The sequence below is a fragment of the Pleurodeles waltl genome, chromosome 6 (genome assembly GCF_031143425.1).
Source record: "Pleurodeles waltl isolate 20211129_DDA chromosome 6, aPleWal1.hap1.20221129, whole genome shotgun sequence".
In the NCBI taxonomy this organism is placed as follows: domain Eukaryota; kingdom Metazoa; phylum Chordata; class Amphibia; order Caudata; family Salamandridae; genus Pleurodeles; species Pleurodeles waltl.
In genome coordinates, this window is record NC_090445.1 from 123,636,351 (window position 1) to 123,652,314 (window position 15,964).

The following is a 15,964-nucleotide window of genomic DNA, read 5'->3' on the forward strand; positions in this document are numbered from 1 at the left end:
TTTTCTGTTGCTCCATTCTCAAGGGGCATATCTCAGCCCCCGATCTAAGCCGCGGAGGTACTGTTGAAAAGGGGACAATGTTGCCTTCTCATTAGTATTTATCCCTAGCCAATCGCTGCTTGGGCATTGCGCAGGAGACCAGTCCCAAAGCATGGATTTATCCACTAGACACCAGGGAGGTGCCCCCCCCACCTCAATCAATCAATCAATCAATCACATTTATAAAGCGCGCTACTCACCCATAAGGGTCTCAAGGCGCTGGGGGGGAGGGGGTCAGTGGTCGAAGAGCCAGGTCTTGAGCTGCCTTCTGAAGGGGAGGTGTTCGGGTATGGCGCGAAGGTGACTGGGCAGGGAGTTCCAGGTCTTCGCTGCCAGAAAAGAGAAGGATTTTCCTCCGGCTGTGGTTTTGCGGATGCGGGGAACGGCTGCCAAGGCCTGACCGGTGGAGCGCAGAGTGCGCGGAGGAGTGTAGAAGGAGACGCGGGAGTTGATGAGTTTGGGTCCGAGGTTGTAGAGGGCTTTGTGTGCGTGGGTGAGGAGTCTGAAGGTGATCCTCTTGTTGACCGGGAGCCAATGGAGTTTTCTCAGGTGTCCGGAGATGTGGTGGTGGCGAGGTATGTCCAGGATGAGTCGTGCTGCGGCGTTCTGGATCCGTTGAAGTTTCCTCTGCAGCTTGGTGGTGATGCCGGCCTACAGAGTGTTCCCGTAGTCCAGGCGGCTGGTGACGAGGGCGTGGGTGACGGTCTTCCTGGTGTCGATGGGGATCCAGTGGAAGATCTTGCGGAGCATGCGGAGGGTGTTGAAGCACGCTGAGGTCACCGAGTTGACCTGTCTGGTCATCGAGAGGGAGGAGTCCAGGATGAAGCCGAGGTTGCGTGTGTGGTTGGACGGTTGGGGAGTGCTGCCTAGGGCGGGGGGCCACCAGGAGTCGTCCCATGCGGAGGGGGTAGGGCCGAGGATGAGGACCTCCGTTTTATCTGTGTTCAGTTTCAGTCGGCTGTCTGTCATCCAGGTCGCTACTTCCTTCATGCCGTCGTGTAGTCTGGTCCTTGCTGATGTGGGGTTGTTGGTGAGGGATAAGATGAGCTGGGTGTCGTCGGCGTAGGATATGATGTCGAGTCCGTGTTTGCGTGTGATGTTTGCCAGGGGGGTCATGTAGACGTTGAATAGGGTGGGGCTGAGGGAGGATCCTTGGAGTACGCCGCAGATGATCTCCGTGGCTGCGGATCTGAAGGGGGGGAGGCGGACTCTCTGGGTCCTTCCGGAGAGGAAGGAGATGACCCATTCCAGGGCCTTGCCTCTGATGCCGGCGCTGCCGAGGCGGTCTATCAGGGTGCGGTGGCAGACCGTGTCGAAGGCTGCAGAGAGATCCAGGAGAATGAGGGCCACAGTTTCACCCTTGTCGGTCAGGGCTCGGATGTCGTCCGTGGCTGCGATGAGGGCGGTTTCGGTGCTGTGGTTGGCCCTGAATCCGAACTGAGTGGAGTCGGAGGATTCCAGGGCGGCGGTGAGTTGAGCGTTGACGATTTTCTCAATCACTTTGGCGGGGAACGGTAGGAGGGAGATAGGCCGGAAGTTTTTGAGTTCGGTGGGGTCTGCTGTAGGTTTCTTTAAGAGGGCGTTGAGTTCTGCGTGTTTCCAGCTTTCAGGGAAGGTAGCAGTGGTGAGGGAGGCGTTGATGACGTCTCGGAGGTGGGGTGCGATGATGTTGTCGGCCTTGTTGTAAATGTGGTGAGGACAGGGGTCGGAGGGTGATCCCGAGTGGATCGAGTTCATGACGCGGGTGGTTTCCTCGGTGGTGGTAGGGTTCCAGGCGAGGATGGTGGAGATGTCGTTTGCGGCTTCCGGGGGCGGGTTCATGTTGGTGGTCGTGAAGCTGTTGTAGATGTCGGCGATCTTACGGTGGAAGAAGGTCGCGAGGGAGTCGCAGAGGTCCTGTGAGGGAGGGATGGGGTTGGTTTCTGCGTCCGGGTTGGAGAGCTCTTTGACGATGCCAAATAGTTCCTTGCTGTTGTGGGCGTTGTTGTCAAGTCTGTTCTGGTAGGCTGTTTTTCGTGCGGTGCGGAGGCGTTGGTGGTGTTGGCGGGTGGTGTCCTTGAGAGCTGTCAGGTTTTCCTCTGTCGGGTTGAGGCGCCATGTCTTCTCGCGGAGGCGGCATTCTTTCTTGGAGTTTTTGAGTTCGGTGGTGACCCAGGAGTTTTTCTTGTGGTTGTTGGTGTTGGTTTGGGTCTTCAGAGGGGCCAGGAGGTTGGCGCAGTCGGAGATCCAGTTGGTGAGGTTGTTGGCGGCCTCGTTGGGGTTGCTGGTGCTGGTGGGTTGGTTCAGGGAGAGCGTTGCTGTGAGTTGTTCTGTTGTGATTCGGTTCCAGTGTCTTTTTGGTGGTTGTCGGGTGTGGTGATGCACAGTGGTTTTCTTGAAGTTGAAGTGGACGCAGCTGTGGTCCGACCATGTGAGTTCGGTGGTGTGGCTAAAGGTGATGTGTTTGCTTGAGTAACGGTAATGGAAAGTGCCCCCTTTCTTAAAAAAAGTCTGCCTTTCTGTCCCCTGGGGAGGGCGATTGAGTCAGAAAGCCCAAGTAGAGCAATGGAATATACCTGCCACCCCTAAAGTGCTAACAGTCAGGGGGATTGGACGATTTACTCCCAAACAGACCTCCATGGGTATAGAAGTAGGGCAAAAAGACAACTAGATGAGATATATATATATATATATATATATATATTTTTATTGGAAAACGAGACATGCGCTTACTTGTCCTGGCATCAGGCCCACCCCAAAAGCCTACACAGTCTCTCTTCTCCCCTAGGGCCTAGAGCATACCCATCCTCATGGCAAAGAAGAGGACATTTGGATTCTTTGGCCGTAGTTTTGACATATGGACTGCCAAAGAAATGGCAAATCCTGATATCTTCTCACTTGCCATGTGAACGGCTGCATTTTTTAGGCTCTGGGGCATCTGGGCAACACCGCCAATCTTGGGCATTTCTGAAACCTACAAACCTATGGGAATCCAGGGTAGTGTGACATGCGTGGAACTCAGCAGGTTTTGTAGCCCAGAATGCTCCACAAACGTCAAAGTATAATTAAAAAAGGATGTTTGTCTCCTATTTATGTGACAGAAAAGTTTGGGACTTCTAGCCAAAGCTATAATTAGGTGGAGACCTCAGTGACACCACATTGACTTCATATAGTCCAAGTCTTGATTTGTTTGTCGTGAGTAATAGGCTCAGCAGCACAAGTGGGGTACCATTTTTCTTGGGAGAAGTGTGGTAGTGCTGAGTGGTAGATATCACAGAATTCACCCTCAGAGAAATATGAATACTATACAAGATTTTATTCAAAGTTTGACGTTTGCACAGCATTCTGAGAAGAAATAGTAGGTGGAGCCATAAGTCACACCGCCCTGGACTGCACTGGGTATCTAGTTTACAGAAATGTCTGGGTTTATCAGGTTTCCCTGTCGTCCTAACCCAGCACAAATACCACAGTTACCCACATGACCACAACAGTTTTTTTCGCAAAGCAACATATTGATGTTTCCACGTTGTACTTTGGGGCCTTTCCATTGCAGCCACTCAACTGGGGTATCCTCTTTAATGGGAGGAACACAGAATCGTACAATATTTGTTATCAACTGATAATCTCCCAGTTCTAGGCTTCAAATATACACTAGTTTGCAAGATAGAATACATTTTGCAAAATGCCCCCTGAATCACATGAAAGTATGGACGGCCTCAAATTCATAATTAAACAAATAACGACTAGTTCTAAACTTGGGCAGATTTAAAAAGTGCATAGGTGTACTCATACCACTTTTACATTCACTAGATTTTACCATGTTAATTGATACATGCTAGATACACAGTGAAAAATTATATAAGTTGCTTCTCAGAATACTCTTGGCGTTGCGTGTCTCTGTACAAACAACAAACACCATATATCCCTGGTACCAGAAAGGTCTGACTGATACAATGGTATGGTACCTTTTGTAAATTGTCAAACTGGGCCTGTTTCTGCCACAAACTTCCTATAGGAAGAAAGCACAAATACTACTATTTCGAAAAATACAAAAACTGAGGTTAAAAATAATTATTTTTTTTACAACCCTGTCTGTTCCTGAAAGCCAGGAGAAGGATGCTCTTAGCTTAGCAAACTATTTGTTGATGCATATTTTTTTTTAAACTTTTGCACAGCATGTTTTTCCCATTTAAAAAAATATATATTGTTGTATGTTGACCATTTTCTTGGTACCCTCCAGGGCAATCCACAAATCCTATTCACCAACTTGAGAAGGAAAATTTTGACCTGATACTTGTTGTTTAACAAAAAGTCAAGAATGCTTAATCACAAAATGCCCCAATTACAATGACAGCTGTTGTCTTTGCCAATATCTTTTAGCCATGTTGTACAGCATTGTGGAGTGAAGTAGAGTAGAGGAGTCGGATGAGGTGGAACGGGGTGGTGTGGATTAGAGTGGCGTAGTGTGGTGTGGTGTACAGTGGCGTATAGTGAAGTGGACTGGCGTAGAATGATGTAGAGTGCAGTGGCATAGAGAGGAATGGCGTATGGTGGTGTGAATTGGCATAGAGTGGAATAGAGTGGTATAGAGGGGCATGGAGTGACAGTGTGTAGAGTGGTGTATAGTGTCACTGTCTGAAGTGGCGTGGAGTTGCATAGAGTGGAATGGCAGAGTGAAGTGGTGCAGAGTAAAATGTCTTATAATGCACTAGGGTAGAGTGAAATAGAGTGGTGTAGAGTGCAGTGGGGTTGCGTGGTGTACAGTGCAGAGGGGAGAGTACATTGATGCAAAGTAGAGTGGCGTAGAGAGAATAGTTCACTGGCACAGAATAGAGTGGTGCAGCGTAGAGTGCAGTGTTGCAGAGTAGAGTGGTGCAGAGTGCAGGGGCATAGATTATAGTAATGCAGAGTCCATTGGATCGATTTAAAGAACAGCTGTGCAACGTAGAGTACAGTGGCGTAGCATAGAGTGCAGTGGCGTACAGAGAATGGTGCAGTGGCTTAGCGTACAGTGGCATAGAGCAGTGCAGAGTGAAGGGCCTTGGCTTAGAGAGCAGTGGTGCAAGGTAGAGTGGTGAAGAGTAGAGTGCAGTGGCGTTGAGTGGTGCAGTGAAGAGCAAAAGGTGTGAAGTGCAATGGCATAAAGTGGTGCAGAGAAGAACAGAGTGGCATAGAGTTCAGTGGCGTAGATTGGTGTAAAGTGCAGTTGCGCAGAGAAGGCTGGCATAGAGTGTAGTGATGTAGAGTGGTGCAGAGTAGAATGGCATCTAGTTTAGTCGCAAAGAGTAGAGAGGTGTTGAGTGGTGCAGCAGTGCAGAGTCCAGTGCCTTAGAGTGGGGCAGAGAAGAGCAGAGTGGCATGGTTCAGAAAAGATGAGAGTGGCATAGATGAAGTGCCATAAAGTGAAGTCGCATACAGGGTGCACAGTAGAGTGCAGTGGTGTTTAATGCAGTGGCATAAAATAGAGTACAGTGGCGTAGAGTGGTGCAGAGAAGAACAGTGTCATAGAAAGCAGTGGAATAGAGTAGAGTGCAGTGGTGCAGCAGCATAGAGTGCAATGGCCTAGAGTGGTGCAGAAAAGAGCAGAGTGGCGTAGAGTGCAGTGGCTTAAAGAACAGGGGTGTAGAGTGGTACAAAGTAGAGTGCAGTGGTGCAGAGAAGATCACAGTGGAATAGCAGTGGTGTTGAGTGGAATGACATAGATTGAAGTGGAGTAAAGTAGTGCAGAGTGGAGTGCAGTGGAGTATATTGATGTAGAGTGGTGGAGTGCATTGGCATTGAGTAGAGTGCAGTGACATAGAGTGCAGTTGCACAGAGGAGAGTGCAGTGGCTTAGAGTGATGCAGAGTAAATGCAGTGATACAGAGTGGTGCAGAGTGCAGGGGCATAGATTATAGTAATGAGTAGAAACCTCAAAAAACAGAGGGTGGATGTCTCTGTAGTACATGGGTTAATCATTTTCAGGTGTAGCAGTTTCAGATGTGTCTAGCGGTATACAAAAATAGCTTTTTAGAGTTCATTCATGTGACTATGCACACTCCACTAACAAGCGAGAACAGTAAAGGTGCTAACAACACAACTTACTGGGCTTAGAATAGTATTTTTAAAAATATTTGCATCCTTAGTTTTAACTGTTTCTCTTTCTCTTCTGCTATGCTGTTTCTGAAGGCCTATATCTGAGTTCCGTTTTCAAGTCCTTTTGTTACTCAAATGATGTCACTGCATATAATTACTTATAAAGCTACAATCTGGACCTGGCAGCAGCTTCCTGGGACATGAAAGAACTTGTAGCCTTTTGGTTTGTTACATCTTTAAACATTTTCCCACCAGAGGAGATGTATTACTTGCACCAGTAATGTTTCAAAGTTACGGCCAGTGACCACAAATGACAACTGTTAATAGGCTTTTGCTGTCTTCATACTTAGAATTTCTAGTGACTTAGGGCCTCATTACGAGTTTGGCGGAGGGATAACTCCATCCCGTCCGCTATGTTACAAGTTTTATTATATCCTATGGAACTTGTAATACGGCGGACGGGATATCCATCAGGTTTGTGATGGAGTAACCCCTCTGCCAAACTCGTAATAAGGTCCTTAGTATTGGCTTCCTGCTCCTGTGTATCCATAATCTGACAATAAAAAGCATGTAAATAAAGTGGCCCAGCAGTTTCCCATCCTCCGGACCTCTTATATTTAACCTGGGCTCATATATAACATTGTACTGAAAGAGGTTCATATGAGGGGTTAATTCAGCGACTAGTTGTTGGAGCTGCTTCAGATGTTATTCAAGGCTAGCCTTTAAATCTAGAAACGCACTGTGGTTGTTTTAAAAACATTTCCCAGCATTCAGCCAGTGTAGCGCCTGGATATCTTTGCGGCTGATTAGCAGCATTGTACAAATCGACTGATTGATTCATCGATCCTTGCTCAGGATCTTGAAGCGCTGTTTTAGTGGATTAAGTTGGGACAGGCAGTTCTGGAGCAACAGTAAGAACTGAACTGGTGTATCAGGCTGTAATTCTGTAATGGAGAAGAGGGCCTTGCCTGTGGTCAGTACACGCTCAAGAAAGGCCAAGTTGTTGAATGTGCTGTAACTTGGGCTTGTTCTCTCTCTGGTTCATGGTATGGAAGCTGTAACTGACAGAGGTTGGAAAATAACCATTGTTTGAATCCATAGTGCCAGGTTCAGTACTCACAATGTTTCCTGTTCCCTTCCAGGTCTACTTCCGGACTGCGTCTGGAGAGCTGCAAACCCTTCTTCTACATGAAGGGACCACGATCACCACCTCTCCTCCCACAACTTGTACCATCGCACCCAAGAGCTGCAAAAAAAGTCCAGTACGCAAGGAGCGCAGCCTTCCCAAGCTTGCCCCTGCAGGAGGGGTCATCAGCTTAAATGCTGCTCAGCTGGCAGCTGCTGCCCAGGCCATGCAGACCATAAACATCAATGGAGTGCAGGTGCAAGGCGTGCCTGTCACGATCACCAACACTGGCAATGGTAGGATTAGATCAGGAGTCAACTTGCTTTGGCACAGTCTATTAGGGTTGGAAAATAGACAGCACAGTCTAGTGAACAGATAATGGTAATGTCCAGTGTCATGAAATATAGTATATACTATGCCATGGAAGGTGATTGGGGTAGTCTCGGCCAAATGTACAGTCTAGCATGTAGCTTTAATATGAGTGTTTTTGAATTGTAAATTCAATTGGTGCCAACTTTAATGGCACACATGATTATTGGTTGAATATAATAGAGCAGTGGTGGTGGTGAGTTTAATGCTAAATGGGCTAAATGTGATAGTACAATTCCATATGGGGGAGAAATGTCGTAGTTGTTTGCTCTTTACAGATGTCCTTAATAGAAGTCAAACATTGTGACAGCATAGCTCAGTGTGGTCTAGGTGTACAAATGTGATATTACAGTTTGGTGGGAAACACATGCCAATACTTTCCTTTGGAAGTGAAATTCAACATCACACTACTGCCAGTAATTGTGAATTAGCAAATGAATGTAATTTTATTGCGCATCACAAGAACTAAGCCTTTTCTATTAACCACCTAGTGGATAGATAAAAAAAGAGGGTTGTAATCTTTTTTTCCAAAAGCTGGACATCTAAAAGGAACCTACGAGGTGCTTGTGTACAAGCTCTCTAGGGCATCTTTGTGCATCTTGACCTCTGGGTTCCTGGAAACTGACGAGTAAAAAGGCTATCAGATCATCTTAAAAAGAATTAATGAAGCGAACATTAACTAGCTGTAACTGATATCATCCAAGTTTGTCTAGTTCATTTCAGCCATTCAATTGGCTTCCTAGAACTGGTATTTGGGCTCCCATGTAGTTCTGGGCATTCACAATGACGAGAGTCAACATTACAGCATAATGTTGTATAGTTAGTGTAAACATTGTGTTGTGAGGCTTAGGGGGTTTGTGTCTTATTTGTATAGTGCTTTTTATTTCATAAAGTTCCTTTTGATTTGAGGGATCCCATGTTGTATCTTGAGAGGCCTTAATCTTTGATGGTGTGTTTTGTGTCAAGACAATGACCGCAGGCTAGGATTCATGCACAAGTCCCCTAGACAAATTGATAACTAGTCCTCAAGAAGAGTCTAGAGTCAGTTCATGACTGGGTTTCGAGTCCGCTTCAGATATTTAAATTCCATTGCATTTTGGATAACTGAAAATTCTTATCTGCATATGTTTTAACAGAGTATAATACAGGCCCTGAGTAAATTTATGTTTGTGAGTTTTAAACTGGGGTACATTCAGGATCTTATGGCTGAACCGAATCAAATGCTTCTAAAGATCTCATCTTTTGTAACTTCCATATTTTGAAGATGATTCCACTTGGTAGCCATTATCCGGATTATATTGCTCTGCGTCCATTAGCAAAAGATAAATTCGATCAATAGCAAAGTGTAGATAATATATCAATAATAGAGAAAAGGATGAAGTTACTAGTATATTCAAGAATGTTTATTAAGTATTCCCTCATTTTCAGATATTAAACCAGATACTGAGATATTGAGGAATGTTGGCAGATTTGTTAAAGAGTGAAAACTTGTGTTAAAGAACAGTTGGCCCATACCATGTAGAGAGGTCTCATTCCATGAAGGAGCAAATGTGTTGTGTCAAACTGGGAAGGTGTGGATTAAGCCCAAAGATGCAAATCTGGTAAACAGGGGGACTCCAAAAAGTATGTGCTAATTCTTGCTAGAGACATTGACAAACTACTGAGGTCTTAAATCTGGCACGTTTAAAATGTGCATGATCAAAGGACGCTGTCAAAAAAGATCTCCATAGAGATGCTGAAGTGCATATATCTCCCCTGCCACCCCAGTGATTAGGGCCAATCTGATAGAAAAGGGGGCCCAGTAATTAAGAGTAGGTAAAGCCCAAATCCCTTTGAAGTGGGCGTTATAGTATACTAATAGCTCTCCTGTTGTCTTTTTTTATAGATTGCCAGGTAAATCTGTTAAAGAGAGCTCCAGACTTATGGACGAAGTTGAATGAAATAATTAGGGGAGTGCAGAAAATCAAAAACTGGGCAAGATGATTTTGAACATTTTGATTTCGTTATATTCGGCCATTAGGCCAAGTGGAAGGCAATTCTATTTTTGTAATTGAGTGCTAGTAGAAGGGAGCCCTAACTAAGTGTAAACATCTCTTCCGTTTATGTGAATATTTCAACCACAAGTTTTGTGGCTGTCAAAACGTATTCATTGTTGGATTCAATTAATAGGATTTGAATAGAATTTGTTTTCCCTTCACTAAAGTAAACACCTCACAGAGTGCCAACCCTTTGTTCATCCTGCTCAATGACTGACTGCTTGGTGCGGATCTGAAGTGAAGATAACAATGTCGTCCTCACATGTGGGAATGTTGTGTTCAGTCTCATTCAAAAATGAATGGAGGGATATTATCAGGGGATCTTGAATGCCGAAGAATTTTAAACATAATCATCACTGTGCTGACATTTCAGCTGTTAATTCCAAATACATGGCTTGGCTCTTCCATAAAAACTGAAGACCAAAATAAATCATGTGGACCATTGAATCCTTAGACTTAAGAGAGAACTGGTGTAGAGTTCTCTTTTACTTTTGGAGTTTGACACTTTCGCAGTACCCATCTGGTGGATAATTGTTCGGTCCGATCTACTCACTAGTAGCCCATCGGTACATCCATTTTATACATTGTGTACAGCTTTCCTGTCAGCCATTGGTGGATCACTTGCAGTCTTTCTCAGGTCAGCGGTCTAATTTGAGTTTTGCGTGCTTTGCTTAGGTCAGCAGCAGTTGACGGTTCAAAATGTGTCTGGAAATAGTGTGACCATCAGCGGCCTAAGCCCCACACAGATCCAGCTGCAAATGGAGCAGGCGTTGTCAGGAGATCTGCAGCCTGGTGAGAAAAGGAGACGCATGGCATGTACCTGCCCTAACTGCAAAAATGGAGAGAGGAGGTGAGCATTTGCTTCTGTCACACAGGGTAGTGGGACATGGCAACATCTCTTACACATGAGGTTGTTTACTCTATACCTTGAGGGGAACTCTTGAAGTTAATATCTTCCGCCATTGTCTCCCACAGTGTTTATTATGTTTGTTCAGTTCTGGTTCTTTATTTTAGAATGGCCTCTGATATTGCTTTGTGTGATCAGGGAAGATCCCTTCAAAGCATGGAAAGCCTTCTAGGTTTCTCAATCTGAGTAAAGTAACCAGCACGGGAATAATATTTTCTGAGTATGCAAACTTTATGTTTATATTTCAGTCTGGGTTTTACAAGTAATAAACCTTAACACATTTAACTTATTTCAGAACTTTAACACACAATGTTCTCATTTTTGTTTTCATTACCCACTAATGTTTCAGTGTAAGGAGTTTGATACTTTGTTTTGTCTCTATACAGAATAGAGGTGTTTAAACAGTGGCAGCGTTGAAAATACCCTCGTTTCTCATTTTTGTTCAGATTATAACAGAATATTTTTGTTACATCTGAATACACATGCTTTTGACCCTGCACGGCACACCACTGGCTTTTGGCTAAGTACACGCTATAGAAATACCACATATATACTTACATGTTTTTGCTTTCGTCTTAAGGCTCAACGAGGTGAAATCTAACTCTAGATTTGGCCTTCTAACCTGACCCCCACCTGATTGTTGGCCATGTGCAACGGTTCACACTTACTTCGACTCTGCAAAACTTAAACCTACCCAGCAAAATGATACACTTCTAAAAATGGTAACTGTTGGTAGAAATCTCATTTCTAAACTCCACACTGTTTGGATTTATAGCAGCAAGGATCATCAAGCATTTGCAATGCAAAAGGTCTCACATTTTCTTGAGTTAGAGCCATTGGCATTGTAAATTCAGAACTGGACTTTTCTTGCCACATAAATTGGTCCAACAAATGAAATCGTATTAAGCCATAAGAAGTATACTAAAAGTTTAGACGAGGTCGAACACTTACGCTCAACCTAAAAAGGTGTATCAAAGTGCACAGCAGCTCATTTCTAGTCTGGATGGTAGCAGCTGTATTGAGTAGTTAGAAACAGAAAGGAAACTCATTTTACAATAAAAGATATTCTCTTGCCCTGGTTAACAGCTAGAGTATGTATACTCTGGGCCCAAAAAGTACAGCCTGGGGTGTGCAGGAGGACCGCATCTATGCCGTGGCATTCCGTAGGAGACAGGGTTGGTAGGGGATTATGGGGATGGAAAAGAAATTTACACTTTTCCACAGATTACTAGAAAAAAACATTTTAAAACTTTTTTGCACATTTTGTAGAAGCTTATCTTATACTAAGTGTAGCCTACGCATTTTAAAAAATTGTGTAGCCAACGTTTTACCGTATGATACATATTTAAACCAATTAATTGCGTTACTGTCACAGGGTGGGATCTGGTAGCAATATAAATACACATCACTTTGCCCCAGTGCACCAACCATGATTTAACTCGGTGACCCTCTAGTTACACACACAGACATCTGAATTCTATAGTGATTGCTAAGCTTTCCTACTAAAACAATACATTTCCACAGATTAGTTTAACTTGCACTCAGTTTTTGTTTAAGGTGTGTGCTTTACATTATATATTCATTTACCTGTAGGCTATAAGACCAACAAAATAGTTATAGAATATTTCGTTCTTTTTAACTACCTAACTGACCCCCCCACCCCACACTCACTGACAGTGCCCCATTGTACTAACGACCATAGTTCCCACATGTTCTTTTGTGCACTTGCACAGTCCTCTCAGCTAAGCTTTCACATATAAGCAGGGCTGCCTTACTGAAAGTACCAGCTGAACTGGTTGGAAAAACAAAGCACAATCAACGTGCCCTTGCAACATCGTTTTATTGTTATGCTTATTATAGAATTTGTTTCTTCAATCATTTCAGTTCATTCTATGAGCAGGGCATCCCTATTCACAAAACAAGGTGAACTGACTAAATAAAGTCCAGAATCCCAGAACGATGTTGATTGGTTAACAGAATATGCCAAAAAATCAGAACTCGAGCAGCTTTCTCTGCTGCAATCAGAGTCTACGCGCAGGCCGCAAGAAGAAGTGCGTTGGACCACTTACGGCCGGCGGCTGTAGTAAGAGCACCACTGAGCTAGAGGTTCTTCTCCAGGGCCACTTAAATCAAGTGTCAGTATTTACTAAATTATGCTGAAAGGAAAGACAAATGTATGTGAAACCTATTGCCATTGTAAAACAGCTCTGCAGACGGTATATTATATTTTACATTTACTATGTCGGTGTACCACTAGAGGGTAGTGTTGGATTCAAGACACGGGACCTTAGGATGTGATGCAGTACATTTTTGATTCTTTTAAAATTAGAGTGCACTCTTAAAACAACTGCTTTTTTTAGAACACTTTATGTGATGTGAACATTAATTAACGGGAACAGTGAAGTAAAATACATGTAACTATTTAAGGCCCTGTTTCCTGCAGCACACAAATGTTCTTTCAGCAGTAAACCGGGGGTGTTTACCGCACGGTGCATTGTCACCTCATCGACGTAATCATGGCAATGTATTTCACACCGTGTGCACAACTTTGTATACATTTTTATCAGATTTAGGTAGAAAATAAATTATGCGGCAAACACACTAAATCATTCTTTTATTTCTTTTGCCTACCTGCCTGGTTGTGAAAACCCTTTTGTTGACTCACCAAAACTCTGCAGTGGCCTTACAGACCAGACCAGGCTTACCAATCATTGGCTTTTTAGGGTCGAGCCGGCATCGCATGCACATGCGTTTCGCTAGCGAGACGCTTTAGGAATTGAAAAGGGCTCGGAGCCCCGTCAGTGTCTTTCATTGGTTCGTGGGCTTGCCTGTTAGAATCTGCTTGATTTCATTAGTTGAAGGCACGCATACGTCATGCCTTTTCTGGTGGTTAGCCCTCCTCGAGTGCATCGACCCAGTACAGAAAACATACGATGCTTGCTGTTTTCCGTCCGGTTCGTGGACTACTTTTTCTCTATTTTTGCAGCGCGATCTCTCTTGGCAGAAGTCAAGCGCTTTGCATAATATCGACCCTGTTACAGAGTTAATTGCACTTTTTCCGGTTACGTACATAATTGCACTTTTGCCGATAGGTTTCATTACGAGTGAAAAGTCCGTTTAGGAGTTTACAACGCAATTAGCTCTAACACGAGGAAACGCGAGACCCGTTGCATTGCAAATGCTTGTTTGTACTTGTATTTGTCCCTTCCCCGGTGCATAGCCTCTTTACCACACTTTTGATTGGTATCCTCACACTGCTCACTTTTCGGGAACTACTTTTTTTCTTTTGGCTTTAGCACCCAATGAGAGTGCAAGTGTTTTCCAGCTTTCCCCCATGTTCTATTCTCCTTCACACTTCTGTCACCTGTGCTCTCCATTTTGCTCTCACATATTCTTTTCTGTTGTCTCCAACTCTTTCCACTAGACTTCCCTGGTGTCATTTATATCATATATATATATATATATATATATAGAGGCTCTTTGCCTGCTGGTAAAAATGTAAGGACCTTCAATGGCAGTCCCCACGTACCATTCGAGCAGATCTTCAAAAGGGTTGCAAGTATAACTTTGCTCCGTACTTCACACTGATTTCTGAGTAAGCAAAGTCATGTGGGTTTTAATTTGCATGAAGAACTATCTGTATTGAACTAAGTAATTAGGTGTGGAACCCCTCAGTAAAACATGCACTCCGGGGCAGCAAAGAAAGGCATTTATTAAAGCTCACAATCCCCATTTTTAAAAGAATATTTAACTTAAAACTCGTGCAAATTCCTTCGCCGCTGCCCATTAGAGCCATTTCAGCGGTGCTGTTTTCACTTCACGAATTCATGATCATACTTACCCATTTGGCAAATTTTGTATCATCTGCTGAAATTTTTTCTTTTATTTGGATGAAAAACGACTACTCCCCTGGTTGCATAGAGGTGTTTTTTTTTACTGCAGGTTAATGCTTTTATTTAGAAGGAACTGTGTCTCCCCTGTCCTTTCTTTTGGTCTTCGTTCACCAGCCCACTACGCTGCCCCCAGTCTCTTTCTGTGCCCATGAGGATCCAGGGCTAAGGCGCTAGCCTCCAACTGCTGGGTGTTCCCTGATGCTGCTCTGGTGGCCTCGTTTTTTCATGGCCCGGGTGATGGGATTAAGGTGACATCGCCGGCCCTGGTACCCGCCGGCTGTTCCTTAGTCCTCAGTGGCCTGGCAACACTACTCTGCTGCTTCCTCTCTTCTTAACCACTCCTCCGCCATTCCTCTCCTCCACGGATCTTTCCTCTGCCACTGATGATAACGCCATGCCACCTGTTTAAGAATGCCCGGTAATGTGCCCATGCCCCTTAAATTCACCTTTGTCAGAGGCTGATTGGCCCCTTCGCTTGGCACCATTGACTCCTGTTGGTTGGTGCTTTGTGCGCCTCATTTGAACTTCGTACCACCGCTTCTTTTGACACTTTAAGATTCGCGCCTTCGTCAGCCGTTTTCAGCCCTGGAGAAGGTGTAGGCAGTGTGCCCTCATTGTTGCCATTTCACCATTTACTTGTACCCAACTTCTTGTGTGTGCTCAAACCTGCGACCTCTGCAGGGGGGAATCTTCAGGCCCACCAAGGCCCAGTCCATGCTCAAGGCTCCACTAGACATGTTTGCTCGCTGAGCAGCGACAAGCCTTGCAGACCATGAGACCACGTAGGTGGGCTGCGCAGCCCCTTCTGCAGAACAGATGAGGCTTGCACGTCTTCATTAATAGTCACAAGCTGGTACTCAACCTGCAAACTATGCGTTCACTGCACCCTGAACACTGCTGGGAGAACAGTCTCTGCGGTGTGATCTCCGCACACCTGTAATGCAGATAATTTGTGGCCAGTCGGCAGAGTTGACCAGCTGTGAGAGGCTCTTATCTAGGGGCGATAGACTATACAGGGGCCAAAATGACCACCGACCCTAAGCACAACACGTCTTGTTTTTATCATTTCTGAATACTGCTGCAGCTCAGTAGCAATGTTGACTGGAGTGGAATTTTTCAGGCATGCACATTCACACATCCTGAATGTTTCCATGCGACTCTTTACCGTGAAGTTTTATGGACCACACGTTGGGATTGGTGTCCATAAAACATCATGGTGAAGCCAGTCTGCTTCTTTGAGGGCCTACGTCGTCGATGATGTGTATAACGGGCCTCAGAGTGCTGCCAATTGAAGTACGAAGTGCATTTTTCCTGTCAGTACAATAAACCCTCAACTTTCATGCAATAAACGTGCAAGTCCTCTTGCTTCTTACAGTTAATAAAATTACAAACACCAATGAATACGTCATTGATTATAAAAGCAAAATAAATTGGGCATTTGTGTATTTTGAATTTGTCTTTCAATATATTTTCAAATTCATGCTTCACTGTGTGGCCACCCGGTCACAGTTAGTATATTGCAGCCCACGCCAGTGTCCCAA

The 15,964-nt window shown here is 44.6% G+C and overlaps 1 protein-coding gene across 1 annotated transcript in view; it reads left to right on the forward strand.

The window, feature by feature from the left end:
- SP2 (Sp2 transcription factor) overlaps positions 1-15,964 on the forward strand; it is a 58,625-nt gene that overhangs the window by 30,262 nt on the left and 12,399 nt on the right. Inside the window, exons 4-5 of the mRNA XM_069237517.1 lie at positions 7,235-7,514; positions 10,299-10,473. Coding sequence (XP_069093618.1) covers positions 7,235-7,514; positions 10,299-10,473 — 455 coding nt within the window. The remainder of the gene's footprint in view (positions 1-7,234; positions 7,515-10,298; positions 10,474-15,964) is intronic.